The 25,620-nt window shown below is 56.4% G+C and overlaps 1 protein-coding gene across 3 annotated transcripts; it reads right to left on the minus strand.

The window, feature by feature from the left end:
• Window positions 1-489: 489 nt before the first annotated feature.
• Window positions 490-20,121, minus strand: GGA1 (golgi associated, gamma adaptin ear containing, ARF binding protein 1). 3 transcript variants are annotated; one of them, XM_043440736.1, is made up of 17 exons: window positions 19,500-20,121; window positions 15,564-15,648; window positions 14,191-14,266; window positions 13,188-13,286; window positions 12,062-12,185; window positions 11,550-11,650; window positions 10,629-10,709; window positions 9,414-9,554; window positions 9,253-9,334; window positions 8,081-8,188; window positions 7,279-7,431; window positions 4,417-4,475; window positions 3,788-3,954; window positions 3,141-3,334; window positions 1,922-2,091; window positions 1,569-1,679; window positions 490-1,478 (listed from the first exon to the last, which is right to left on the minus strand). In XM_043440736.1, the coding sequence occupies exons 1-17, from the start codon at window positions 19,540-19,542 to the stop codon at window positions 1,368-1,370; spliced, it is 1,905 nt and encodes a 634-aa protein (XP_043296671.1). In that variant the 5' UTR covers window positions 19,543-20,121; the 3' UTR covers window positions 490-1,367. The 3 variants fall into 3 exon arrangements, with proteins under 3 accessions (XP_043296671.1, XP_043296670.1, XP_043296669.1); XM_043440735.1 differs by having other exon boundaries at window positions 7,279-7,380; window positions 15,564-15,676; XM_043440734.1 differs by having other exon boundaries at window positions 15,564-15,676.
• Window positions 20,122-25,620: the final 5,499 nt, after the last annotated feature.

The raw sequence follows: 25,620 nt of genomic DNA on the forward strand, positions 1-25,620 counted from the left end.
CCTGGGAATGGCAGGGGGCCCTGCTCGAGGCCCCTCGGCCTCTGCAGAAAGAGGCTGCGGTTGGTGGTGCCTGCGCCTTGGGAGCAGCCTCTGGCAAGAAGGAGAAGCTGAGGCAGGGGCCTCGGATGATGCTGCGCTGCAGTTGTGTTTTCGGGCTGAGCGCAGCAAGAGGAAGTAGTGAGTGGCCAGGGGCCTCCCCTTCAGTGTCTGCGGCAGCTGGGGCTCCTGGCAGGCCCAAGCAGCCACTCACTTCCAGCTGGGATGGCTCTGGGCCCCCCACAGCCCCCCGGGTCCTCTCTGGTGACTCAGCAGTGGCCACAGGCCCCTGAGCAGGGCCTCTTCCGGTGCCGGGATCGGGAGCAGCGAGGAGGGGAACTGTGGCCTGATCTCCCAGGAGAGGCAGAGAAGTTTGCGGGGCAGCCCTTAGGGACCTTGCACGCCTGGATCCTTCCTGACTCCCTCTCTCAGAAGGGCCAAAAGAGCAGCTGGTCCAGGAAAAAAGGACGTTTTATTTCCATAAATACTCCTGCTCTCACTCACACACCGACCCCACTTCTGCCCATGGATAGATGGGTGAACAAAGCCCAATGAATGAAAGAGACACGCAAGAACTCCAGTGTAGGACCTCCCTTGGCCAGGAGCCCAGAGCCCCCTGCTGCGGCCACCCCCTGGGGCATTACCTTTGGGCCAGCAGTCACATGACCCCCATAGTCTCCCCACCCAGAGGCCTGACAGCAAAGGGGCCAGGCAGGTAGAGTGAGATCCCCAGGAGGAGTGGGGAACAGGTGGGGGGCTCCCCGCACTGGGCCCCCTGAGACGGTGACCACAGGGCCACTCAGAGAGAAAAGCTAAGAGAATCAAACCACAAACCCAAGAGTGCAAAGGGCTGGGGGTGCAGGCGTCACCCCCACAGTCACCCGGTTCCTATGGAGGAGGCCTGAGCTGGTCCCGGCTCCAGCACGGCCCCGAGTTATGGCTGGGCCTTCCCATAAGGCATAAGAGACAGGCAGGGAGGACCACTCCCCAGGCTGGGGTCTGGGCTAGGCCTGAGGCCCTGGCCCTTGCCCGACAGCCATGCTTCTCCCCCACGACCCCAAGTCCTTCCGGGGCCGTGTGGCCCCTCCCTGCTCCAGGCTCCCACCTGTGATGACGGTCCCCACCAGTGCAAACCCAGGCCCAGCCTCCTGCTGGGTTTGGCTCCGTAGGGGAGGGGGCAAGGATGGCGGGGGCTGCAGAGGTGAGGGAGAAGCACCAGGCCCAGGGGAATATGGCCATGGGAACAAAGGGTGTCCCAGGCCACCACGGCCTCCACCTAGGCTTGGCAGCAGCCAGTCCTGTGGCCCCTCCTCTCCCCAGCCCTCTCGGTTCTAGAGGCTCCCCCAGGTCTCTGGTGGGGGGAACTGGTCCACGTCGCCCATCTCATTGTAGGTCTGGTCGCCCATGGTGAAGAGGAGCTTGTAGCGGAGGCGAACCTTCTCCTGAAGCAGAGATGGCGAAGGCAGAGGGTCAGAGCGGGAGAAGAGGCTGCCCCCACCCCATGGCCACGCCGTCAAAGCTGGGTCCCTCACCTTCTGGGGGTTGGCAAGGAGCAGGACCTGCGTGATGGCTGAGGGGTGGACGATGGGGTTAAACGCTGGCAGCTCCGTGCCTGAGGGTGGCTGAAGTTTCACCTTCATGACCTGTGGAGGGTCAGAGGACAGATTGGGGACAGCCAGCCCTGGGTCCTTGTCCCCAGTCCCTCGGGAACAAGGCCAGCCTCCTGTCAGCTCCACCCTGAGGGCCCTAGGGCCCTGCCCTTGGGTTCCCTCCTACCCGCTGACTCCCTGAGAGAGACAGAGACCCTACCCCCTGCTCTGGAGAGCTGGCTCCCTATCTAGCCCCAAATCACCCTGCTTTGAGGAGGGAGGCACACCCATGTCACCTTGGGGACAGCTGACTGGAAAACGATGTTGCGGATGGGCTGGGGGGCGGTGCTCAGCATGGAAACCACCACCACCAGCACGTCGGAGCGCCCAGGCAGTGGGTCTCGCGCGAAGTGGAAGAGGACCCGGAAGCCATGCTGGTCATACACGGTCACCGGCAAGATGCTGCCTGGCAAGGGAGACGGGGAGAGGTTCATGGGGGCAGAGGGTGGGGGCGGGGGCGGGGTGCTAAGCCTGAGTCCAAGCACCACCGATCAGCCCTTCACACCCGGCTGACCCCAGGGCTCGCTGCTCTGCTGGGAATGAATGAGAAGACCCAGACCCAGCGTGCTGCCTTGACCCTGGGCAGCAGTGCAGTCAGGGGTATAGTCTGGGGCCAAGATGGGCAGGTTGACTTCTAGCATGATGGTGGAGGCAGGACGCCCACCCTGGAATTGAGTCCTAGTCGGGCTCACGCAGTGCCGTGTGGCTGCTCCTGGCATGCTGGAGTAGAAGGCTGTGCATGAGCTGTGGGCACGATCTCGCTGTGTGACCCAGGTACAGTCACTCTGTTTCTCTGAGCTCAGGGTCCTCCAGGCTGCTAAGACAGTGTAAGACCACTAACCAGCTCCCAAGGACTGCCCTTGTCATCGTGAGCTTACAAGATGGTGAGCGCTGAGAAGACTGGCCAGTCTTCCTGTCTGGTCATAGTCTGGTACGGTAAGTGGCCTCTCTTTTGCTCCTGGGCAGAAGCACAGGCTCAGACCTGGGTCTTTATCCCTGTGGTCTTGGAGAGAACCCCCCCCAGACCTCCCTGTGTCCTGGCCCTGCCCTTCCCGGGGAGCAATGCAGGGGCCACCCATAAGAAGTCCCCTGGTCACCCTGGAGTTTATTTATTCTTTTGGCCATGCTGCATGGCTGGTGGGATCTTCGATCAAACCTGGGCCCTTGGCAGTCAAAGTGCCAAGCCCTAACCACTGGACTGCCAAGGAATTCTCTATCCTGGAGTTTCAAATGCAGTTCTGTGACTCCGGGACCGGTGAGGAAACTAAGTCCTAGGAAGGGGAAGATCTTACCCAGAGCCCCCACCAAGCTGGGCAGGGTTAGGAGGGGAGCCCATCTTCCCACCTGCTGCCCCCGATCTAGCTCCCGACAGCACAAGGTTGGGGGAGGAGGGGGGGCACAGGCAGGGAGCTGCCCCAGCTGGGCCGGCCCCTGCCGCGCCGCTGCCCTACTCACTGGGTTTGATGGACTCCAGAGGCACAGTGATGTTGGCCAGCGAGAGCTCGGTGGGCGTGGGCTGCTGCGGAGGCCCGGGGGGCTCAGGGGACACGGAGTGGAGCAGGCCGGTGGCACTGGAGCTGGGCAAGCTGCAGCTGCTTTTATTCTGCAGGTCCCGGAGTGTGAGCCGGGGGGCTGGCTGCTGCTTCTCCCTTATTGGGGGGACGGTGCATCGAGTGGTAAGTCTTCAATGGCCAGAAGATGAGGGGCACAGGAAAGGCTGGGGTCCTTGCGGTCCCTAATGGCTGGCTCAGACACCCCGTCTCTCTGGCCGTGGTCTCCTCACTTTGGAGCAGGCAGCTCGTGCTCCCCCCACCCACTTGGGGGTTCAGCGCCCTCCTTCCTGGCAGCCCTCTGGGTCTTTCTCAGGGGCCGGCAGGCCTGGGGGAGGGCGTGTGAGTGGGGCACGGACCTGTGTCTCATATGGTCCATGCCCTGGTGGACGGGCCCTGCGCCTCCCCTGGTCACTGCTGTGTCCCTCGAGCCCCGGGCAGCACTTGGCACGTGGTGGTGCTCTGGCCATGCCATTCGCTGAGCAAACCAGCACCAGGGCCCTTTCTGCTGGGCCCGGGGCAGGGGAGGGTCTGGGCAGGGTGGGCCCTCACCACCGCACTTGCTGCGACTCCGGGGGCAGCGACTGCTGCAGGAGGGTCTTCCCCAGGAGGTCAAGGTCATCCAGACCACTGCTCGCGGGCGGGGATGTCTGCGCTGGGGGCCCACTGTCCACACTGGGAGCTGGAGTCGGGGCTGGGGCTTCCATGCCATCAGACGACTGTTAGGTGTACAAAGGATGCAGGGGGGTGAGGCTGCGCTGAAAAGGTGTTGGGTCACCTGGTGCCGCCCTGAGGCCCCCTCCCCTCCTGGCGGGTGGTGTCTGGGGAAGCGGCAGAGGTGCAGATGATGTTCCCGCAGGCCTGCACCCCTCACTCCAGGGCCACTGGCGGCCAAGTCTGATCTGGGGTTCTACTTGAGAAACCATCCCATTTCAAGGACCTCAGAGTCACAAGAAAGGAACGGGGAGCCCCCAGCTCAACCCAAGGAAACCCAAGGGTGAGACCTCAGCGAAAAGCGTTGGAAGTGAGGAGAGGCCCGCCGACCTCCCTCCATCCTGGGATGGGTGCCCCCCAGCCCCACCGCCCCTGCCCTGGGCCCTCCTGCCCACCTCTTCCATCCCGGCCCCCTCAGGCTGTCTGTCCCAGCTCCTCTGCCCCGCCTCGGGAAGGGCCGCTCCTACCTGGAAGCTGTTCCACCCAGCACCATCCAAGCCAGAGAGGGGTGTGGGGTCGCCGAGGCCTACAAGGAAGCGAGACAGAGGGAAAGGAGCTGGATTTGTGAGCAGAGGCAAGACAGCAAGGGGGGCTCTGTTAGGTCAGGGTTTCCTGGCTTCCACCCTCCCCCTGCGCCCCCTCTTCCAAGAGGTTCAGCTCAAAGGGGACAAACCCCCTCCCTGTCTCAGAGGGAACCAGCAGAGAGAAGTAGAAACCGAAGATCTCAAGGGCCCATTCACTGGCCCAAACATGCTTCCTCTCCTGCCGCTCAGAGGCCAACTCAACCACTGAGGTCAGGGTTGAGGTCACCTTCGTTCGACAGAGGGCAGGTGGGAGCTGGCGCGGGGGGTGGGGGACACTATGTGAGGTCCGTAGACTCACAGATCCAGGCGGCAGGAGTCAGCATCCAGTGCCCGCCCAATGACTGACTCGAGGGATATCCTCTGAGCATCAGAGGGGCGCTGGGCCCAGGCCTGACCTAGACTCTGAGCGACCCTGGGCTGGGCCGCAGGGGCCCTGAGCACACCATGCGGATGATGGCCAGGGCAGACATAAAAGGCCTCGTCTACCCTGGCATGTGCCAAAAGGTTGGCTGACAGGGGCAAAGAGGGCAGTGGCCCCTCTGGAAGGGGCTGCTCATTGCCTGCTGGTCAGTAGAGGGGGGTGGGTCACCAGCCAGTCTGACCTCTGTCTTCTTTGTAGCAAAGCCTGAATAAGACAGTGAGGGACAGGGAGGCTGGGCGTGCTGCAATCCACGGGTGGTCACAGAGTTGGACACGACTTACTGACGGAACAAGAAGAAGCTGACGTGCTACCTGACGGGCAGAGGTGAGGGAGGCTGCAGCTGCTGGGCCTCCTCATCCGGACATGCCTGAGACCAAGGCCAACAGTGGAGACTATCAGCTCCCACACCCCTGGGGCAGGCACTGCAGACACGGGCCTCAGTCCTCAGGCAACCTTAAAAGGATGGCGTGGGCTTCTCACGCCTCCCTTAGGGATGAGGAAGCAGGCGCTCAGAGGGGTTAAGCAACCTGCCCACGGTCACACCACTGGAAAGCCCAGTGTCTGGACGTGAGCAGAGAAAGGCCCGAAGACTGGTGTTCAAACACAGCTCTGCCACTCAGCTGTGACCCCGGGCTGGTGACAACCTTCCTGCGCCTCGTCTGTAGGACGAGACAACAGCAGCATCTGCCTCAGAGGACTGCTGCTGCTAATGAATCGGACAATTCAGATGCAGAGGCGCCCGGACGCCCTCTCTGGCAGACGGGAAGCCTGGGCGGCCTGCCCCACCCCCACCCCGCACCCTTCCTGCCACAGAGAACCGTTCAGGACGAGCCCCTTTGTGGTCCCAGGCTTCCTCCACTGCCCCGAGCTGGGGAGCTAGGCGGCTGCTGCCCTGCCACTTCGGGTTCTGGGTCCCACATTTTCTTCACTTTGAGCAGCAAGCAGAGGAAGCTGGAGGCTCAGGGCTCTGCTGAAGCGCCATGGGGACAGGAAGTGCAGAGCACGCAGAGCCTCTCACGGGGAGGTGGCTTCGCCGCAGCCGCGGGCTGGGGGTGGGGTGGGGGCTGGGCTCACACACCCACCACCAGGTCAGGTAGCTGCCGCCCAGCGCAGGCTGGGAAGGCAAAGGGGGCGGGTGGAGGGATTCCGATGCAGGCCTCGGGATGCCCTGCGGTCAGAGCCTCCCAGGGAAGGGGTGCTGGCTGACCAGCCCGCAGAGGGGACCTCGACCTGGTCCGCTGTCTCCCTCATCTCCTCTCCGCACTCCAAGCCCTCGCTTCCCTGTCCTGGCTGACGGCCGAGTCAGAGCAGCAGAGAGGTTCCCAGGGAGGCTTCAGAATCGGAGGGTCTCGCCCAAAGCTCGTGGCCCTCTGGGCAAGTAGCTCAGCTTTTCGGAGCCTGGCTCTGGCATCTGTAAACCAGGGGCGCTGGCCTCACTGTGTCCTGGGCTGAAGGGAGCAGGGCTAAGACAGCAGCGTGGTGGCCCCGCTGGGAACCCGGCCCTCCATCGCTTCTTGGAGTCCATCAGGTGTGGGTTTTACCTCAGAACCAACTCAGGAGAACTCAGTCTGACTCGGCTTCCAAGTCACTTTCCTAACATATCCTCTGAGACGCCTGACAGGGTAAGGCTTCCTGTGACAGAGCCCGACCACCTACCTCTATTTTGTCACAGCTTCAGGGCTACTGTGAGGAGGTGGCTACTAGGCTCTCTTGCTTCAACGTTCTCAGATGGGGCGGCTGCCCCTGAAAGTTGGGAACTCGAAAACTGTGTGCCCAGCTGGGTACCCCTGCTCTGCCCCAGGGGTGAGCCCGTTTCCCCGCCAGGCTCAGGAGCGCTGACCCTGCCTGTAGTGACTGCAGGCCTGGTCTGGGACCAGCGCGGGTCACAGAGCTCGGCTTTCCTGGAGCTTCTGGTGCTCAGAGCCTAGAGCCCCCCTTCTCTTCCTCTCAAGGGCGAGGAGATTGCTGATTTTCGCCTGGGTAGCTCCCAATTCTAAGCTCTAACCTGCTATAGGGAAGTCCCTTTGTTTTCCCTTAGGCCGCCAGATCCTAGGTGTGGCTGGCTTATCAGAGGTGGGGCCAGCTTCACCCCTGACAGTAGGACCTGGCACGATCTCCTTCCTTTCTCTGAGCCTCAGCCTCCTCAGTTGTGAAATGGGCCTGATGCCCATCCCCGATTCTCCACAGGACTCACAGGAGGAGGAAGAGGAGGAACAAGCTGACCTGACCATGTTCTGAAAGCTCCCTTATGTGCTGGGGGCATCATCCCCCACCTGCAGCTGAGCCTGCCCTGCTCCGGGCCCCAGCCCCAGCCCCTTCCTCACCCAGAGACATGAGCTCATCATCCAGCAGGGAAACCGAGGTGCTGGGCTGCTCCAGGCTGGCCTGGTTGCCAGGGCGGGTGGGCACGGCTGGGTAGGTGGTGCCTGTCGGAGGAAGATCCAGCCCTGAGAGGTCCAAAAGGGCCGAGGTGCTCCCTGGGGTGGGAAAGGAGAGTCAGGCCAGCCCTGGGCAGAGGACACACAGAGTCCGGGCGTTGGGGAGCAGCCAGCTCCCCCTCCTGGCCACACTGGCCTTGCCTGGGACCTGCTCTCCAAGCCCCTTCTTTGGCACATGGTGTCCCTTCTGCACAGAACATACTTCCTGCTTCCCTAGTACTTGGCGGATTGCCTCTCGTCCTTTAAGGCCCCTCTTAGACTCTGCTGTTTCCGGGTAGTGCCCCCCCCCCCCCACCTCTCCTAACAGGGCCCATTCTAGCCTCTCCTGGCTGTTGCTCTACCCAGAGTGGAGCTGAGCTGTAATGTCTATGTATCAAGCCCCCCCATGCACTTCTGATAATTAAACTAAGCCTCAGGATGTCATCCAGGTCCATACAACAGGCGTCAGATTTGTCAAATGAAAGGGAGGCCCTCTTTCTCCAGCCTGTCCTTGCCAGACCCTCAGCCCCCTTCCCTCCGCCCCGCATCCAGACTTCCTCCCCTGCAGCTGCAGGCTTGGCACAGACTCCTCCCCCAGCTCTCCCAGTGGGCGCCTCCCCCATCTTAAGGGGCCACTGAGCTCTGGGACCAGCACCCCACCCCGGACTCTGGCCGGTGGGCCCTCCCAGCTCTCCCGCCACCTCCTCACCGGGGATGGAGGCGGTGGTGGCATCACCGTTGACCTCCTCGCCCCGCACCAGCTGCTTGTACAAGTTGATGACCTGGGTAAGGTTGTCGTTGGCTTGCAGGATCTCCGCTGGAACAGGCAGGAGGGAGGGGCTGGGCTGAAGGACTGTGGGGGCCTCCGGGGGGAGAGGAGTGCCCACATCCATCCCAAGCCTTGTGGGAGGGGGCGGGGCTTGGGGGCAGCCCATCCTGACTCCTCTGCCTCAGGCACTTCATGACCCACCCTCACCCAGTCTCCTCGCTGCCCCCTGCCAGCCCCTCAACACAGACGTGGGCCCTGGCCTCCAGGCCCCCACACTGGCCCTGCTGTCTGGAGACCCCTGGATCTTCACACAGCTTCACCCTTTCCTGCTTTCCAGTCTTTACCCACATCACCTCAGGGAGGCCTTCCCTCACTCTGGCCCCACACCCCCAGGTCCTCCCCTGCTTTTCTCCATGCCCCTTACCACCGCCCAACAAACTGCCAGGCTCACACCCTCAGTTTCCTGTCTCCTCTCATCGGGATAAAAGCTCCTGGGGGATTTGGCTCTGTTTATTTTGATCACTGCCACGGCCCCGGGGTTAACAGTGTCTGGCACAAACCAGGTCCTCTGGGGGCCAGGGCTGAGAGGGAGCTGAGGGGCGAGTCTCCTGGGCGCACCGGCTACCTGGCACGCGGGAGGCGCTCAGGGAACTCCGTGACTGGAGGCTGAGGTGGCACCTAGACCGCTGCCGGGGAGGCTGTGGCTCGTGCGCTGCCACAGCACAAGGGGGAGACCCTTACGTGTGGCCACGGGGCCCAGCTCTGCAGGCGCTCAGGCCTCAGGGGCTTGCTCCTGGTTTTGGGCTCACCCTTACCAGGAGGCAGCGTCTGGAGGGAGAGCCTCCGGTCCTCCCTGGCTCTGCCACCACTCTGCTCTCTGCTCTGGACAGGCCACTTCCCTCCCTGAACCCCAGCTGTGAAAAAGGAACACTTCTCCCTCCTGTGCGCTTACAGGCAGTAAACGAGATGTCTGCAAAGGGGGGGGCTTGGCGCATAGTCTCTCAGGGTCAGCCCCTCAGCTTCGCTTCCTTCTTCCTCCAAGTGGAGAAACCCAAGATCACTGCTGGAGAAGGGGGGCCCCCTAGTGGTAGCTCCTTCTAAGAGCAGCTCACCTAAGGCCTCATCATTGTCCTCCGTGTCACTGGCCAGTCGGAATAGGGTGGGCCGCATGCGCTCACAGCGCTGGTACAGTTCCTGGGGACAGCAGGACAAGCAGGTCAGGGCCGGCGGGAGCACCGGGGCGGGTGGGGAGGCCGGGTGGGGGCGGGCGCACCTTCATGAGGTCTTCACTGCTTCGGGCCGCCGCGCCGCCCTGGCTGTGGTTCATCACCATCTCCGTCAGCAGCTTCACGTTGTTGTTCACCTCCTCGATGGCGCTCGCCCGCTTCGAGATCTTCTCCATTCGCTTCTGGTCCTGGGGAGGCATTGGCAAACAGCCCCAGAGAGCCCGGGTCAGGCCCGGACCTGAGCCAGGATGCTGCCCCACACCACTCTGGAGGGCGCCCACTGGGTGTGGGATCAGCCCCTGCGAAGAGCCCCTCGGGCCCCAGACAGGGTACTCTGGTCCAAGAAGCCCTTGGCCAGCCCTGCGTTCACTCTTCCTCTCCTCTCGCCAATGCCCTGGATGCACAAGCTCATCAGACTCTCCAGGGGTGGCCCAGGAATCTGAGTCCAGCACATTTGCCAGCTGATGCTGGAGGCCTGGGACCTATATCTACACCTGTGGTTCTACACAACCCTCCCGCTCCTTGTCTGTGCCTTGAAAGGAGGTGCCTGTGCTTGAGAGGGAAAGGAACCTGAGTGGTCACCAACAGAGAAACTAGTGCCGGAACCCCGTGAGGTGTCTGTCAGTGTGTAGCAAGTGGCAGGGAGCTCATGGCCTTGAAAGGCTGCTGCACAAGGGACCCTGCTATCCCACACCCTCTCTGCTCACCCCGCACGCTTCTCCCTTGTGGAATGAAAGGCGGGCTTGTACTGTGCTGTCTGATACAGTCGCCCTCCTTGAAAAGGGCTGCCCTTTCTCTGGGTTGTCAGAGCACACAGCTTACCCTAAGATAGCCCAGAACATCTGCCTCTGGGTGTCTGGACTGCATTCTTTTGATGACTTACCCTTATCAATAAAAAAGATTTCAGCATGCACCCCCAACACAGGTATACGTCCTTATGAAATACACGTATGTTCTTCCTTCTCTGTATACATACTCTGTCTTAAGTACAATAAGGGCTAACTTCCTTCTCACTTTTATAGAAGAGGTACAGTCTCACAGAAGCCAGCGCAGGTCAGCTCGGCTGCTGGGAAATGCTTTCTTCTGCGCTTACTGACCCCAGCTCTGCCCACAGGGTCCCTTGACTCGGTCCCTCTTTCTCTGCTGCCACAGCCCTTTAGCTGGGTCACTGCGGAGTTCCACACATACACACAACCCCCCCTCGGTGGCCCAGCTCAACATCCCCTCCCGCCACCTCCTTGAGCTCTGGGCTCAACTATCACCTCCTGCACCATCTCCTTGATGAGTTTGTTGGCTGCTCGGAGGTCCTCAGGGTGGGAGCTCTTCAGCAGGCGGGCCAGCATCTGTGGAGACAGAGGGACACGCTGTGACGGCATTCTCTGGGTCTGGCATCCCGTGCTGGCTCCTTTTCCTGGAGGTGGGACATAAATAAGTCACTAAGCTCTCCATGGGGTGGCAAGGATCTACTGACAGTGGGGACTTCCCTGGAAGTCCAGGGGTTAAGACTCCACTCTTCCACTGCATGGGGTGTGGGTTCGATCCCTGGTCAGGGAACTAAGATGCCACATGCCGAGAGGCTGATGAAATAAAATAAATCAATCCTATGTTTTTTTTAAAAAAAGAATCTACTGACATCTTGATCGTATGTGGTGGCTCTGGGACAAGTGACATACTGCACATAAGTGCTTTCCACAGTGCCCGGCAGAAATAAATTCTCCACAAATGGTGTGAAAAATTACATTAATATTGCAAGAGAATTCTTCTGGAAGGAGGTACAGGACACTCAACAGCAGTTACCCTCCGGGACTCGACTGGGTAGAGAGCTTTTTTATCTTACCTCTGGGCTGTTTTAAGTTTTTGCCCATGAGCACATGTTTCTTTAACACAAAACTAACAAAACTACCGCTGAGAGAGTCACAGACATAAAGACAGGCAACCTGCTGATCAACCTATGAAATACCCTCAGACCAACCCCAGGGCCACCAGGCTCAGGCCTGCGTGTACGAAGTGCAGGGCACCATGCGGGCAGCATCAGCATGAGTAAGGGCTTACCATCTGGTGCCCACACCCACCACACAGCTGTGCTCAGTGTGAGCCTCTGATCCAGGGACAGCGCTGCCAGCTGGAATCCACTGACCCTCAAGGGGCCTGGGGTCCTCCTCCGGCCCTCCCTGAAGCCTCACCTTGGATTTCTCCTCATCTTCAAAGATCACATTCTTCGGCCGTGGTGGAGGAACGGGAAAGGCGGCATCATCTGGCAGCTTGGGGTCGGCCTTCACGATCCCTGCAGCAGAGGGAGGTGGGGAGACTGTCTCAGGGACTGGGGTGGGGCGGGGCGGGCAAGGGTAGGAGGGAAAGTGGAGGGCAGGGTTTCTCCAGCATGCTGGTGCTGGCTTTCAGGGGTCAAGACCTGCTCCTGAACTACCATGCCAAATAGCAGCCGGCAGAGGGCGTAGTTAGGAGCCTCTATTTTGAGACCATTCCATGGGGGGCCACTCTCTGAGGGGAAGACTGACTCAAACCCATCTTCTCTCCAGCCCATCTGGCCTCAGGCAGAGCCATAAAGAGGCCCCATTGACTCTGTGGTCTTGAGCAGTTAAAGGGCACACCCATGATCTTGCTGCCAGGGCCCTGAAGCTGCTGGAGCCCCACGGCAGAGCAGAGGGGGCGGTCACCCCCAACTCTGGTGCCTCACCCTGCTTCTTCAGCATCTGGTAGGCCTCTGCAATCTTCACCTCCTCAGGGAGGCCGATCGTCCAGCTGTAGAGAAGCTCCAGGATCTTGTTCTTCACCTTCTCTGATGTCCGAGAGCCCAGGTACTTCAGGACCGAGGGGAGAGGAGGCTTTGCACTGGCTGGCCTTACTCACTGCAACCCCGACCCAAGCCCAAACCTGGCTGCCTCCCCAGGACTCCCTCAGAAACCTCAGCCTACAGGACCCTCATGTCCCACCTGACCAGCCTGGCAGAGCTCCAGGCCCTGCCGCTCCCAAGCTGAGCCGGCCCTGGGCATCCCAGTCCCCCACCTGTTCAGTAAGGTAACAGTAGCGGGGCCATGCTGGGGATGCAGAGCCGAAAGGCCCAGAGCCCAGCACCCACTCACAGTCGGCTCATGGAAGCCTTAACCTGGTGACCTCAGGAAGGGGGAGCCACCAGGCTCCTGGCTGACCAGGGAAGGAGCGGGCATGGGGCCGTTTGGCCCCAGGCTCCATTCAGTCTCCCAGCAGCATGCTCGGCTGAGGGAACTAGGTCTTACACTGGTCAACTCCTGAGAAGAGCTGCTGGGTCATTCAGCTGCTTGGGTCAAGTGACGGGCCTGATCGAGGACGGGTGAAAGGGGTGGGCTCTCACCTACCCAACAAGGGGCACCAAACCTGTTCCTGACCTAGGGGAGGACTCTGGGGCCTCAGGTTCGAGGCCTGAAGGAGGCCACTCTTGTGAGTGGGGATAGGGAGACCCTCCACTAGACACCGAGGCGGGGCGCCAGGGCACCCCTCCCTGGTGCCCAGACCTGCCATGGCCAGGTCTGCAGGGAGAGAGCTCAGACCTGAGCAGCCCTCATTGGGGAAGCTGTTCTTTCACTGCAGTCATTCCTCCCTAAGTGCCGAGCTGCTCCAGAGTCAGCCAGCCATCGGGCAGCCTGGAACCTTCTTCCTAGAAGCCCAGCTGTCCTGGATCCAGCTGTGTGAAGGGGACCTTGAGAAAGGGTCTGTGCTTGTGCCGGGTCAGGAGGAGGACAGTCACCCTCCTCTCTTGATCTGGGATCCTCGCTGCTCAACCCCCCATGACAGCAGAGGTCTGAGCATATGATAGAGGCACCCACCTTGGGAGACACGACCTTGATGAGCTCATTGAGGAAGCGGAACTTGCCCACCTCGTCGTGGAACCTCTTGCCGCAGCTCTTCATGCATGTTTCCAGCACCTGGGGAGGGAAGGTGTGAGGTACGGGGGCCCCTGGGTGGGTCAGAGGAGGCAGCCTCCCTCCCACACCTCAGCCAGGGACCAGAAGTCCAGAGACCAGCAGTGAGAAGGGAGAAAACGACTTGAGAAAAAAAAGGATTCTGAGGTTCAGAGACCCCTGAGATTGATCACCACCCCCGGAAGACAGGGCCGGGCCACTTTGAGAGCCTAGCGACACCCAACTCACATCACCAACCTAGTCCCTCCATGGCTTGGCCACATCTGAGTACCACTTGTAAATTACTTTCTTACTATTTTCCTTTGATGGTTTTTTTGAAACATAAATAGGCACCATCAACCTCAGCCTTATCCTAAGCTATATGTATGTGAAATCAGAGGACTAATATGTGAGGAGACAAAAAAAAACCCCACCCAAACCCTAACATGTTAAAACAAACACATAACTACTAAAAGGGTGCCTGGTGTTGTCCTGTGTCTGGAGGCCATCAACAGGCTGGCCTTGTTGGGCTCCACAATGCATTCGGGAGCTCTATAAACATGAAGATTCCTGGATGCACACACTACGGGTGTTCTGGTCAGCAGGTCTGGAGTGGGGCCCTGATTCAGCCTCCAGAAGATCTGAGGGACAGCTGGAGCTGGGAATCCCTGGACCAGATGACCGAGGGCTTCGTCCCTGCAACAGGCCTAACTGTGCAGGGTCTGGGGTGGGAGGCCAGCCCATTGGTTCACTGGTTGCCATGGGGCCTTCAAAGGCTGGCACACACCCTTATTCTAGGCCATCTTGGCACAATTCCCTTGGGCTCTAAAAAGGAGCCTGATGGGACCCTAAAAACCCCAGTCTTCCCCCCGACCCCTGTTGCCATCCACACGGTCAGGCAACAGACGGCACCGTTTCTCCTTCTCACCGTCAGGGCCTGGACTGCCTCCCACTCCTGCGGGGACTGGATCTTGTGGGCCAACAGCCGGGTGGCAAGTGGAGGCCTGGGGGAGAGGAAGAGCAAAGAGCCAGACTAGTCACAGAGCCCCGGGCACCCCGAGAGTGCTGCCACTCTCCCCCCTGGACCTGTAGTCTGTAGACGCTCCTGCAGGGCACGTGCAAAGGCCCAGCTCCCTCTTCGGACTGACTGGGGCCAGAGACTCTGGTACAACAGGGCAGGGCCAGGCAGGGAGCGCAGGCCGGCAACCTTTGAAAAGGCACGAGCTCAGCTCCTTGGCTGGCTTTACTGAGAACTATGACCTGCTGTATCCTTGGGTTGCTGTAGAGACAAGTACCAAGACATGCCCACGGTCTACAGGGGCCCAGCCTGGGAGCAGAAATGACAATATGCCCAGAACATTCTGCTGGGAGAATGATGACATCACCTACCAGATCGTAACAGAGACATGCCCACAGTCTACAGGGGCCCAGCCTGGGAGCAGAATATGACAATGTGCCCAGAACATTCTGCTGGGAGAATGGTGATATCACCTAGCAGATCCTGTCACCAGTGACAGCAACAGCTAACACGTACTGAGTGCTTCATGTGCAAGGCGACTCACCTCCATTTTCCTGCCTAAGCTCCTAAGAGCCCCCTGAGGCAGGCAGCACTATCACCCCCACTTTACAGTGGCAGAGATGAAGGGCTGGAGGTATCCAGTACTCGCCCAGGCAACCCCCTAACTGAAGGGACGGGATTCGGGCCCGAGCAGCTGGTCTGGGGAGTACGCACGTCACGCTGTCTCCATGGCATCCTGAGGTGGGGTGCATTCTTGTGGGGGTGCAGCGGAGGTGAAGCACACTGGGCTGCACTCCCCGAACTTCAGCACTACCTGGGAGCCCGCTAACAACGTCCCCCTCAAGCTCCCTGCCGAGTGGTCTAGTGCAAGCCTGGATGCACCACCAATGGACAGTTTTGACAAGCACACCGTGTGGGTCTCATGCAGGCAGTTCAGGTTCTGCCTTGAGCAGAGGGTACCCCAACTGGGGAGCATGCAGTTCTCTGGCAGGTCCTCCCCAAGCAAGCCTGGGCATGGGTCAGGCAGCCCTGAGCCTCATCAGGTCTGTGAGATCTTAGGGCAACTGCTGAGTCCCCCGAGCCTCAGTTTCTTCACCTGTAAAATGGGTCCAGCAAGGCCCACCTCAGAGGGTGGCACAGAGTGCCTGCTGCCATCATTAATCTGGGAACTCATTAAGAACGCAAACTGGGTCTCAACCCACCCTTGTCCCTGCCCAAGGCCAGGTCTGGAGTGTGCATGGCAGGTGCTGAGCACGTGAGCAAAGGACAGGGAAGTCACCTACCCCTCAAAGTCCTCGTTGAGCTGCTCACAGAAGCCGTTGATGCTGGCCCAGTTCAGCTCCTTGTTCAGGGGGTTTGTGGCTCTGTCTGGAGGAGACGAGAGGGCTAGTGCGACCTGGCGAAAGGATACCCCTGCCTCTTTCAGTTCCTAACCTGGGGTACGACTGAGCACACGGAAAGGTCTCTCCTTGACTCCCTGCCCTAACGGCCCCAAGATCCCAGCGCTGACGTCCATCAGGTCAGAGCACAGAGGACCTGCTGGCCACCAGCTTCCCCTCGCAGCTTCTCCCCAAAGGGCCCCACGTCTAGAGAGAGTGCTCAGGGGCTGTTCCCTTACTGTCACTTCTGCTGTAAGCCTCTCCGCCTGTCTAACCACACCTCCTCTGATTCTGCTCCTAAAATGTCCCTGTAATTCTCACAGAATTCACTCTCAGAGGAGATCTCAGAGGTAAGGGGAGAAAAGCTATAGTTCCAAACACAAGGAGCTTTGCAGCTGGGAAGTGGGCCAAGGGCAGTTAGGTTCTCAATACAAGGTGACAGAGGGAGGCAAAAGGGTCATGGGAATTGGGAACCAGGGGAGGGGACTCAGGGGAGGCTGCCCAGAAGGGGCAACACAAGAGGGAGTACCAGGCTGGGGATGACATGACTCAAGGGCTGCATGTGAGAAGAGCCGTGGATAACAGCGCAGGGCAGGGCGTGAGGGGTGTGATAAGGAGCACAGCTCAGGTATGCCTCCTCCTTATCTAAGGTCATACCTGCCTGGGGGCAGCACTGCCAGGACAGCTTGCTCCTGTGTCCCCCCAGACCTGCCCCTCATCATGGGCCCAAGTCTGCTACTGCATCGCATCCCAGCCGTTTACGTACACGTCGGTCTCCCCCCAGTAAATGAGTGAATGGACGCGGGCTCGGCGGCAGGTTGGCAGGGGGAGGTTCTGGGGGCATTCAAATCCAGAATGGCTAGTGGCTAGGAAAGGGCCAACAGGAAGGGGTGGTAAACAAGGCCAGACAGAACCGCCTGACCCCCCAGTGTCGGTCAAACAACAATTAAAGATAAACAACACATCCTACTATAGAGCACAGGAAACCATATATTCAATATCCTGGGATAAACCATAATGAAAAGGAACATAAAAAAGAATGTACATATGTGTAGAACCGAGTCACTGTGCCGTCCAGCAGAAATGAACACAACACTGTAAACCAACTATACTTCAATAAAATGAAAAAAAAAAAACACCAAAAAAACACACAAAAAACTATTAAGTAGGTCACAGAACCTTTCCGAACGTCCATTTCCCATTTGTAAGGTTACGGTGAAATCAGGAATGATTTGGGATAACAACATACTCTGCCCAGGGAGAACGGTGGGGGCAGCCAGAGCTGGCTCTCCGTCACCTCCCAGCCTGTCCGGGTCAGTTCCGCCCCAGCCTGAGGATGGAGCGGGGGCCGTGGAGGAACAGCCCAGGAGGTGGGACGCAGAGGGACCTGTGGCCAGGGGCAGGTTAAGGACTCGGCATGTGCTGCCTGCCTATTTGGGGTCCTGTGCTGTGGCGGGAGGCCTGGCGCCCTAGGGTCTCAGAGCCTGGCAACCAATCATTCAATTCATATTTATTCAATAAATATTTTGAGTGTGGGCCTGCGACAGTGAACAAAATCCCCATCCTCCTGGAACTCAGCAGCCCAGCACAGGAAACACTGACTGCTCAGACAAGCAACCAAACAGGGTGCTGTACACTGCTGCAGAGTGCTGTTAAGAAAAACAGAGCATTTGAAAAAAAAAAAGGGAAAGAAACTCAGAGCAGAGAGATGGTATAGACAGTGTGTGTGTTTCTGGGGGTTGCTGCTCTCTGGGAGGGCCCTCAGAGGTCCAGCTGAGCGGAGACCTGAACGGAGCATTTTCCCTGTGCACACGTCTCTGTTCTGGGAGTCCTGCAGAGCCCTCCAGTCCCTGGGAGAAATGAAGCCCCTGCTGACCACTCAGGAATACCGGAAATAGCTGCGCTCCCCTCCATCAACTCTGCCTCCCAGTCCTACAACATGGACAGAGCCTGGGGAACATCAGTCTGCAGTTAGAAAGACAGCATGGGGCTGGATATTGCCCACTCAGTGACATCCAGCTGGGGGAACCTAAAACAGGAAGTCCCTAAAAGTGTCAAGAGACACGTGAGTCTGAGTGAGGACATAGTAACTGGTTCCAGAGTTGCTCCTAAGTCGGAAGCCAGGGAGGATGAAGCAGTGGCATCACGGGACATCTTCTCTGCATCTGGTTCAGAGCAAGGGCCTCTGGGTCCAAGAGATCTGACCAACCTCTTTGGGCCTGGACCTCAACTCCCAGCCCTCTTAGCTCGTCCTAGGGGGACCACTTCCCCCAGCAGGCCTCAGGGCAGAACACCCAGGGAAGGAGGTGTTTCACAACAGGGTGTGACTCCACTTTGTCACTCTACAGTGGTGACAATGTCATATTTCACCCAACAAAAGCTACTCTTCACCCCCAATCACTGCAAGGGAAGCACTTACAATTTGGCTAGGGTACCAACAGGAAGAAAAAAACACCCTCAGCTCCAGTCTATCAGAGACCAGCCTCCTGTCTGCTGCTGAGATCAAACTCCTTGGCCTCTCAGAAAACATCCACTATTGCTAAACTTGACACCGTTCTGTACCACCCATGGCTCAAGGCCTGCGTCCAGTCAGATCTGTCAGTCAGGGCCCTGCCCATCCCCCACCCCCAAGTGATTGTGGAGACCTGGACACTTGTGGCATTCCAGAACAGTCTCGATGGCCGCTGAGTGCTTCCTTTCCATGCCCTCCCCCTCCACTGGCCAGACTGACTGTGAAACATCCCTGGAGATGGTCTGGTTCTGAGATTCAATGCTGCAGAAGACTGGCTTAATAGGGGTTGCCCATAATCCCAAATCACCCTATGCGGCTCCCTGGTGTGCCTGGGACCAAGGGGCTAAGCTGAGAGTGGACCCAGAGGCTTCCCTGAGGCCCTGGTGCAGATGTAAGCGGAAAGAAAGAGCTGTCACCAGTCCAGGGAGAAGCAAGCTGTGCTCTCAGGAGCAGAGTCCAGAGTGGGTTATGAGAGGCGAGGATCTTCTGCAGTGTGGGATAGGGAGGTCAGGTGGACCATGCGAGGGGATCAGCACTCGGAAGCCTAACGAGTGGGAAGCTGGGTCTGAGGAGACACAGGAAGGGGTGCACGGGGCTTTGGAGAAAACTCGGTGAGAGGCAGGAGTCTATGGTGGGGGTGCAGAAATCTGAGGGACTGAACTAAGGGTAGTGATAGAGAACTTGAAATTACTTCTGGAGTCTGAGGCGGGACCCTCCCAAGCCTGTGGAGTTTAGGGGGTTCTATGTGGCCAGAACTTGGGGGGATTCCATGGGTTAGTGGGTCCTACCTTCCTGGGTGGGGAAAGAACCGAATCTGAGTTGCAAGTTCAAGGAACAGACAGAAGGGAGTCCCATCAGGCACCGCCAGAAAGTGGAGGATTCGGGGCTTTAAGGGGAACAGGGTCCCTCCCTCCTGGGTGTGTGGTGCAGCCCTCGGCGACGCTCGCCTGCTCCCTCCCGGGGTCCAGGGAATGACTTGGGTGTTCGCTTCGCGTATAAGTCTGGGCCCGAGGAGAGTGTAGGCTGCGCTCTCCATCCCGGGATTTCTGGGCGCCGAGCTGGGCGCAGCTCACTCCGCCCCGGGGGTCGCGGCCCAGGAATCGGAAGGATGGGTGGCACTCGCTCCCACTGCGGGTCCATACAGCTGGTGGGGGTCTCCCTTCTTCACCCCAGGGTCTGAAGTATGGGTTTTGGGACACCGCCCCTTACCGGGCCGGGGGCGGAGCGTGAGGAGGGGGCGCCCTGTACCCCGCCCCCATCGGGAAGGGGACCGCCTAATGCCCCCGGTTCCGGTTCCGGTCCGGCCCGCGCCCCTCCCGGACACTCACTGATTCGCGCCTCCAGAGTCTCCGGCTCCATCGCGGGCTCCATCGGCCACGGGCCCCCAGCCTCGGCACCGCCCCCCGCCCCCCGCCGCTCTCGCGGGACCTCCTCGGCACCGCCCTCCGCCAATTAAAGGGGCAACGTTCGTCCCGACGCGGTGGACCGGGGCGCAGGAGCATTCGGCACCATAGAGATGAAGACGGACTTGCCTAGAGCGTCACTTGTTCTCCCCACCCCTCCCCCAAGCAGCGTCAGTGTCGCGATAGCGACTGGCCTCCTGCCTTGTTCAGTGCGCTCGGGAACGAGAGAAAGCCGAAGGACTCGGGGCTGAGGGTTGCACCATGGAAACCCTGCGGGACGCTCTTAAATCGCTGTGCGTCACGGAGATGCCTATGACCGCTTCCGGAAGAACGTTCCGGGGCCATGTTTCTGAGGGGCTCTGAGGTCACTTCCGGATCCCTGAGCGGATATTCCGCTTAGCTGCAAAAGTGGGGAGGGGCGTCCTTAAAAGGGCAATGGCGTCTTGGCCTCTGTGAAAAGGACGTTTGAGCGCTTACAGTGTTCCAAGCACTGTTTTTAAGTACTGTTTAATGATTTGCTATTTCTCACTTCATGAGCCAGATAGTTTGTCTGAGATCACACAAGTGGCAGAGCCTGAACCCTGTACTATCTCCTGCATTCATTCTGCAGTCAGTTCATGCAGTCTGTATTCGCCTTGCTTTGGGACAGGCGCTGAAACAGAAAGACAAGGCCAGATATTACACAACGTGATGGGGGAAGCCCAGGGTAATGGCAACAAAGGAAGGACCCCCTTACCCCAAACTGGGGCGGGGATTGGGGGGCGGGGTGTCTTGTCAGGAGGTTTCACAGAGAAGGTGATATTTAGCTGAAAGACAGAATTCTCCCAGTAAACCTGATGTAGAAAGGTATTCCAGGTGGGGGGACCCAAACTTTTCAGGACTCATAGGACAGAAAGAGGATGACGAGGTTAAATAATTAAAAATATTTTAATACGGCTCCAGAGGATGTTGGCCTGGAAATAGGCTGGGGCAAGATCACGCAGGTCCTGCGTTTAGCTTTTTTTTCTTGTAAACTATGCTGGGGGTGTCGTTAAAGAGTTTCAACGAGTGGTGATGACAAAGTCAGGCTTTTGTTTTAGAGAGGTCCAGGCGGCAACAGTGAGCGAAAGACAGTGACGGGTGCTGGACTGAAATCAAGGAGGGCGGAATGAACAGACTTCCTAGGCTCGGTGCCTTTTCGGCCATTTCTCCATCACAGACCCTCTTCATCTGCTTTTTCCCACCCGCGGCCAGAGGGAGCCCGGTTTCCAGGGTCACCCGGATCCGTCGCCCCCTGGCGGCCCTTCGGGGAACTGACCCATGGTGTCCTCTCAAGCCTCCCGTCTCCCGGAGGGTTAAAGCGGAGACCGAAACGGAATCTGGCGATTCCGGTTCTGCTTGGCCGTCGCCCTGGCTAGCGACCTCGATTCACCTTGCAGAACCACGGTGACCTCATCAGGGAGTTGCGAGGCATGTGCTGGGTCAGTTTTTCCCCTAAACTCAACCATTCAGTAGACTGGGATGTTTTTTAAGATTCTCCCCCACAGGCCATTAAAATTGTACAGGAAAATGATACGTATGTTTATTGCATTCCTCAATAAAAGCTGTAACATAAAATGTGCTTAGAGCTTTTTCCCTTTGTTTCTTTTATTACTGAAATGAATTATTACAGAAATAAAATGCAACCGCACTTACCACATTGATTTAAGGGTATATACACGCTGTCAAGACTCACTTTTTAAAGATGGCATAGATCTGACCAAGGTTCAGATTCTGACTTGATTGCTCTCTAAACTGCGTAACCTAGGACAAGTCACATAGACCCCCTAGATCTCAGGCTTCTCATCTGAAACTTGGTGTGAGAATTCAATGGATGTGTGTCTGCAAAAGTGAATCCCCAGTACATACTCTTCACTCACTTTCTCTGCTGAACTTTTCTCCTTAGCACTTATTTCCACTGTCTATTTCTTTTTTTTCCATTGTGTTTTCTGTCTTTCTCCCCCACTGGAATGTAAGCTCTGTGAGAATGAGGAATCTCAGCTATGTGGTTCACCCATGTATCCTCAAGGCTTGAAAGAGTAGCTGACACATAGGTGTTCAGTCAACACACATTGAATAGGTGAATGAGTTGAAACTATTATTCATAAGGTTTATGGATGGAAGGATGAAGGAATGTGCTCTACATTGCCCAGGGAGTGTGTGTGTGTGTGTGTGTGTGTGTGTGTGTGTGTGTGTGTGTGTGTGTGTGTGTGTGTGTGTGTGTGTGTGTGTGTGTGTGTGTGTGTGTGTGTGTGTGGAGCCAGATCCTACTTTTAATGAAGGCTCTAGGCTTGCCTCACTAAGTCCTGGAGAGCAAGGATTGGCAAGGGAGATAGGAAGTGACTGTGAAGGTAAGGCCTGGGCCCAGACTGGGGGTCAGCATAGAAGGTGTGGAAGGTGAGGATGGCGAGGATGGTGAAAGGAAGGAGGACCAACACAGGACACAGGAAATGCAGGAATTGGGCCTTTGGCAGCTGTTCTCATCTTCACCCTTTGCAAATGTGTTCTTCTAAGTGACTTGGGGAACCCCTAGGAGGGGATGGGCAAGAAAACCTGAGTTGTCCATGAAGCAGCTATAATCAACTAACCCAACTGTGGTTTTCTCTGAAGTAACTACCTGTGTCAAAATCCCCTGAGGAGCTAATGTAGAATTCAGGCTCCTGGGCAGTGTAAGTAGGACTCTGGGTGTATGGCCCAGGAATTTGCAGTCCAAAGTTAGCCTTATCATATGCTCAGTTCACCCCCTGTTCCCTGAACTCCATTTGCCTGCTTTGGTTCCTCAAGGACCTTAGATCCAAGGTGTGCCCATCTAGGGTAACACAAGCCCAGCCCGATGGTCTGACTTTGCAGTGTGGACAATCAGCTGCAACTTAGTGAGACTCTGGTCCCCTACGGCGCCCTGCCCCAGCTCTTGGTAACATCAGCCTCTCCCAGCGGAGCTCAGATATACCAGGTAGGGTCACACTTGCTGTGTGACTGAGTTGTGTGCCAACAAGATTGGAGAATAAGGGACTGGGAACTGGGAGGTCTGAGCAACCCCGTCCCGGCTCCCATCCCTCTAAGCCATATCCTTTACTAGTGGATAGGAAGAACTGGTTTTTACAGGAGGGTGTGGAATGGGTGAATTTAACTCAGATGACCATTATATTTACTACTGTGGGCAAGAATCCCTTAGAAGAAATGGAGTAGCCATCATAGTCAACAAAAGAGTCCGAAATGCAGTACTTGGACGCAATCTCAAAAACAACAGAATGATCTCTGTTCATTTCCAAGGCAAACCATTCAATATCACAGTAATACAAGTCTATGCCCCAACCAGTCTATGCTGAAGAAGCTGAAGTTGAATGGTTCTATGAAGACCTACAAGACCTTCTAGAACTAGAACTAGAACTAATGAAAAGATGTCCTTTTCATTATAGGAGACTGGAATGCAAAAGTAGGAAGTCAAGAAATACCTGGAATAATAGGCAAATTTGACCTTGGAGTACAGAATGAAGCACGGCAAAGGCTAATAGAGTTTTGCCAAGAGAACGCACTGGTCAGAGTAAACACCCTCTTCCAACAACACAAAAGAAGACTCTACACATAGACATCACCAGATGGTCAATACCTAAATCAGATTGATTATATTCTTTGCAGCCAAAGATGAAGAAGTTCTATACGGTCAGCAAAAACAAGACTGGGAGCTGACTGTGGTACAGACCATGAACTCCTTATTGCCAAATTCAGACTTAAATCGAAAAAAGTAGGGAAAACGACTAGACCATTCAGGTATGATCTAAATCAAATCCCTTACAATTATACAGTGGGAGTGATAAATAGATTCAAGGGATTAGATCTGATAGACAGAGTCCCTGAAGAACTATGGACGGAGGTTTGAGACATTGTACAGGAGGCAACGATCAAGATCATACCCAAGGAAAAAAAATGCAAAAAAGCAAAACGGTTGTCTGAGGAGGGCTTATGTAAGGTACAGTTCCGGCGAGGCAGAAAAGGAAAGACGACCTCAACAGAAGTAGGTTACCTTTATTCAGGCAAGGAGGGGCGACAGTCGGCCTAAAGACCAGGCTGAGCGCCGAAAGGGATCAGGGAGGTTTCATACTTATAGGGAGGTTTGTGGAAGCGATAAGGGAAACGTCAATCAGGCAGGATATTTTGAGTATTCTTTTGTTGAGATGACACTTGTAGTTGGGCAGGGGGTGATAAGTCTTCTGGGCGGGTGTAGGGGGTGGTAGGTTTCCGGACAGGGGGTGATAAGTCCCAGATAGATGCAACTGGCCTGGAGCATCAGGATGGAACTAAAGTTATACTTTGTTTTCTCTGAAATTAGATGATTCAGCAAGGGGCCTTTGAGACTGTTTTTCTCTTTTCTAGGCCCAAAAGACTCCTTCAGCTTACAAATAGCTGTGAATAGAAGAGAAGTGAAAGGCAAAGGAAAAAGGAAAGATATTGCCATTTGAATGCAGAGTTCCAAAGAATAGCAAGGAGAGACAAGAAAGCTTTCCTCAGTGATCAATGCAAAGAAATAGAGGGAAACAACAGAATGGGAAAGTCTAGAGATCTCTTCAAGAAAATCAGAGATACTAAGGGAACATTTCATGCAAAGATAGGCTCCATAAAGGACAGAAATGGTATAGACCTAACAGAAGCAGGAGATATTAAGAAGATGTGGCAAGAACACACAGAAGAACTATACAAAAAAGATCTTCACGACCCAGATAATCACAATGGTGTGATCATCAGCCTAGAGCCAGACATCCTGGAATGTGAAGTCAAGTGGGCCTTAGGAAGCATCACTACGAACAAAGCTAGTGGAGGAGATGGAATTCCAGTTGAGCTATTTCAAATCCTAAAAGATGATGCTGTGAAAATGCTGCATTCAATATGCCAGCAAATTTGGAAAACTCAGCAGTGGCCACAGGACTGGAAAAGGTCAGTTTTCATTCCAATCCCAAAGAAAGGCAATGGCAAGAATATTCAAACTACTGCACAATGGCACTCATCTCACACGCTAGTAAAGTAATGCTCAAAATTATCCAAGCCAGGCTTCAACAGTATGTGAACCGTGAACTTCCAGATGACCAAGCTGGATTTAGAAAAGACAGAGGAACCAGAGATCAAATTGCCAACATCTGCTGGATCATTGAAAAAGCAAGAGAGCTCCAGAAAAACATCTACTTCTGCTTTATTGACTACGCCAAAGCCTTTGACTGTGTGGACCACAACAAACTGTGAAAAATTCTGAAAGAGATGGGAATACCAGACCACCTGACCTGCCTCCTGAGAAATCTGTATGCAGGTCAGGAAGCAACAGTTAGAACTGGACATGGAACAACAGACTGGTTCCAAATAAGAAAAGGGATAAGTCAAGGCTATATATTGTCACCCTGCTTATTTAACTTATATGCAGGGTACATCATGAAAATGCTAGGCTGGATGAAGCACAAACTGAAATCAAGATTGCTGGGAGGGATATCAATAACCTCAGATATGCAGATGACTCCACCCTTATGGCAGAAAGTGAAGAACTAAAGAGCCTCTTGATGAAAGTGAAAAAGGAGAGTGAAAAAGTTGGCTTAAAGCTCAACATTCAGAAAACTAAGATCATGGCATCTGGTCCCATCACTTCATGGCAAATAGATGGGGAACAGTGCGAAAACCAATGGCAGACTTTATTTTTTGGGGCTCCAAAATCACCTGCAGATGAAACAGACGTGTGACTGGGCAGCCATTGAAATTTAAAAGCGCTTGCCTCCTTGGAAGAAGTTATGAGCCAACCTAGACAGGCATATTAAAAAGCAGAGACATTACTTTGCCTACAAAGGTCCATCTAGTCAAAGCTATGAGTTTTTCAATAGTCATGTATGGATGAGATTGGACTATAAAGAAAGTGACGCTGAAGAATTGATGCTTTTGAACTGTGGTGTTGGAGAAGATCTTGAGAGTCCCTTGGACTGCAAGGAGATTCAACCAGTCCATCCTGAAGGAGATCAGTCCTGGGTGTTCATTGGAAGGACTGATGCTGAAG

The sequence above is a fragment of the Cervus canadensis genome, chromosome 21 (genome assembly GCF_019320065.1).
Source record: "Cervus canadensis isolate Bull #8, Minnesota chromosome 21, ASM1932006v1, whole genome shotgun sequence".
In the NCBI taxonomy this organism is placed as follows: Eukaryota; Metazoa; Chordata; class Mammalia; order Artiodactyla; family Cervidae; genus Cervus; species Cervus canadensis.

What these genes read in the sequence shown, in the direction of transcription:
- GGA1 (XM_043440734.1), bottom strand. Translation starts at nt 19,673, where the DNA reads ATGCTCCTGCGCCCCGGTCCACCGCGTCGGGACGAACGTTGCCCCTTT. An exon ending in GACTCTGGAGGCGCGAATCA is followed by an intron (nt 15,677 to 19,499) that starts GTGAGTGTCCGG and finishes TCCTTTCGCCAG; the next exon opens with GTCGCACTAGCCCTCTCGTC. An exon ending in GCAGTGAAGACCTCATGAAG is followed by an intron (nt 9,335 to 9,413) that starts GTGCGCCCGCCC and finishes TGCTGTCCCCAG; the next exon opens with GAACTGTACCAGCGCTGTGA.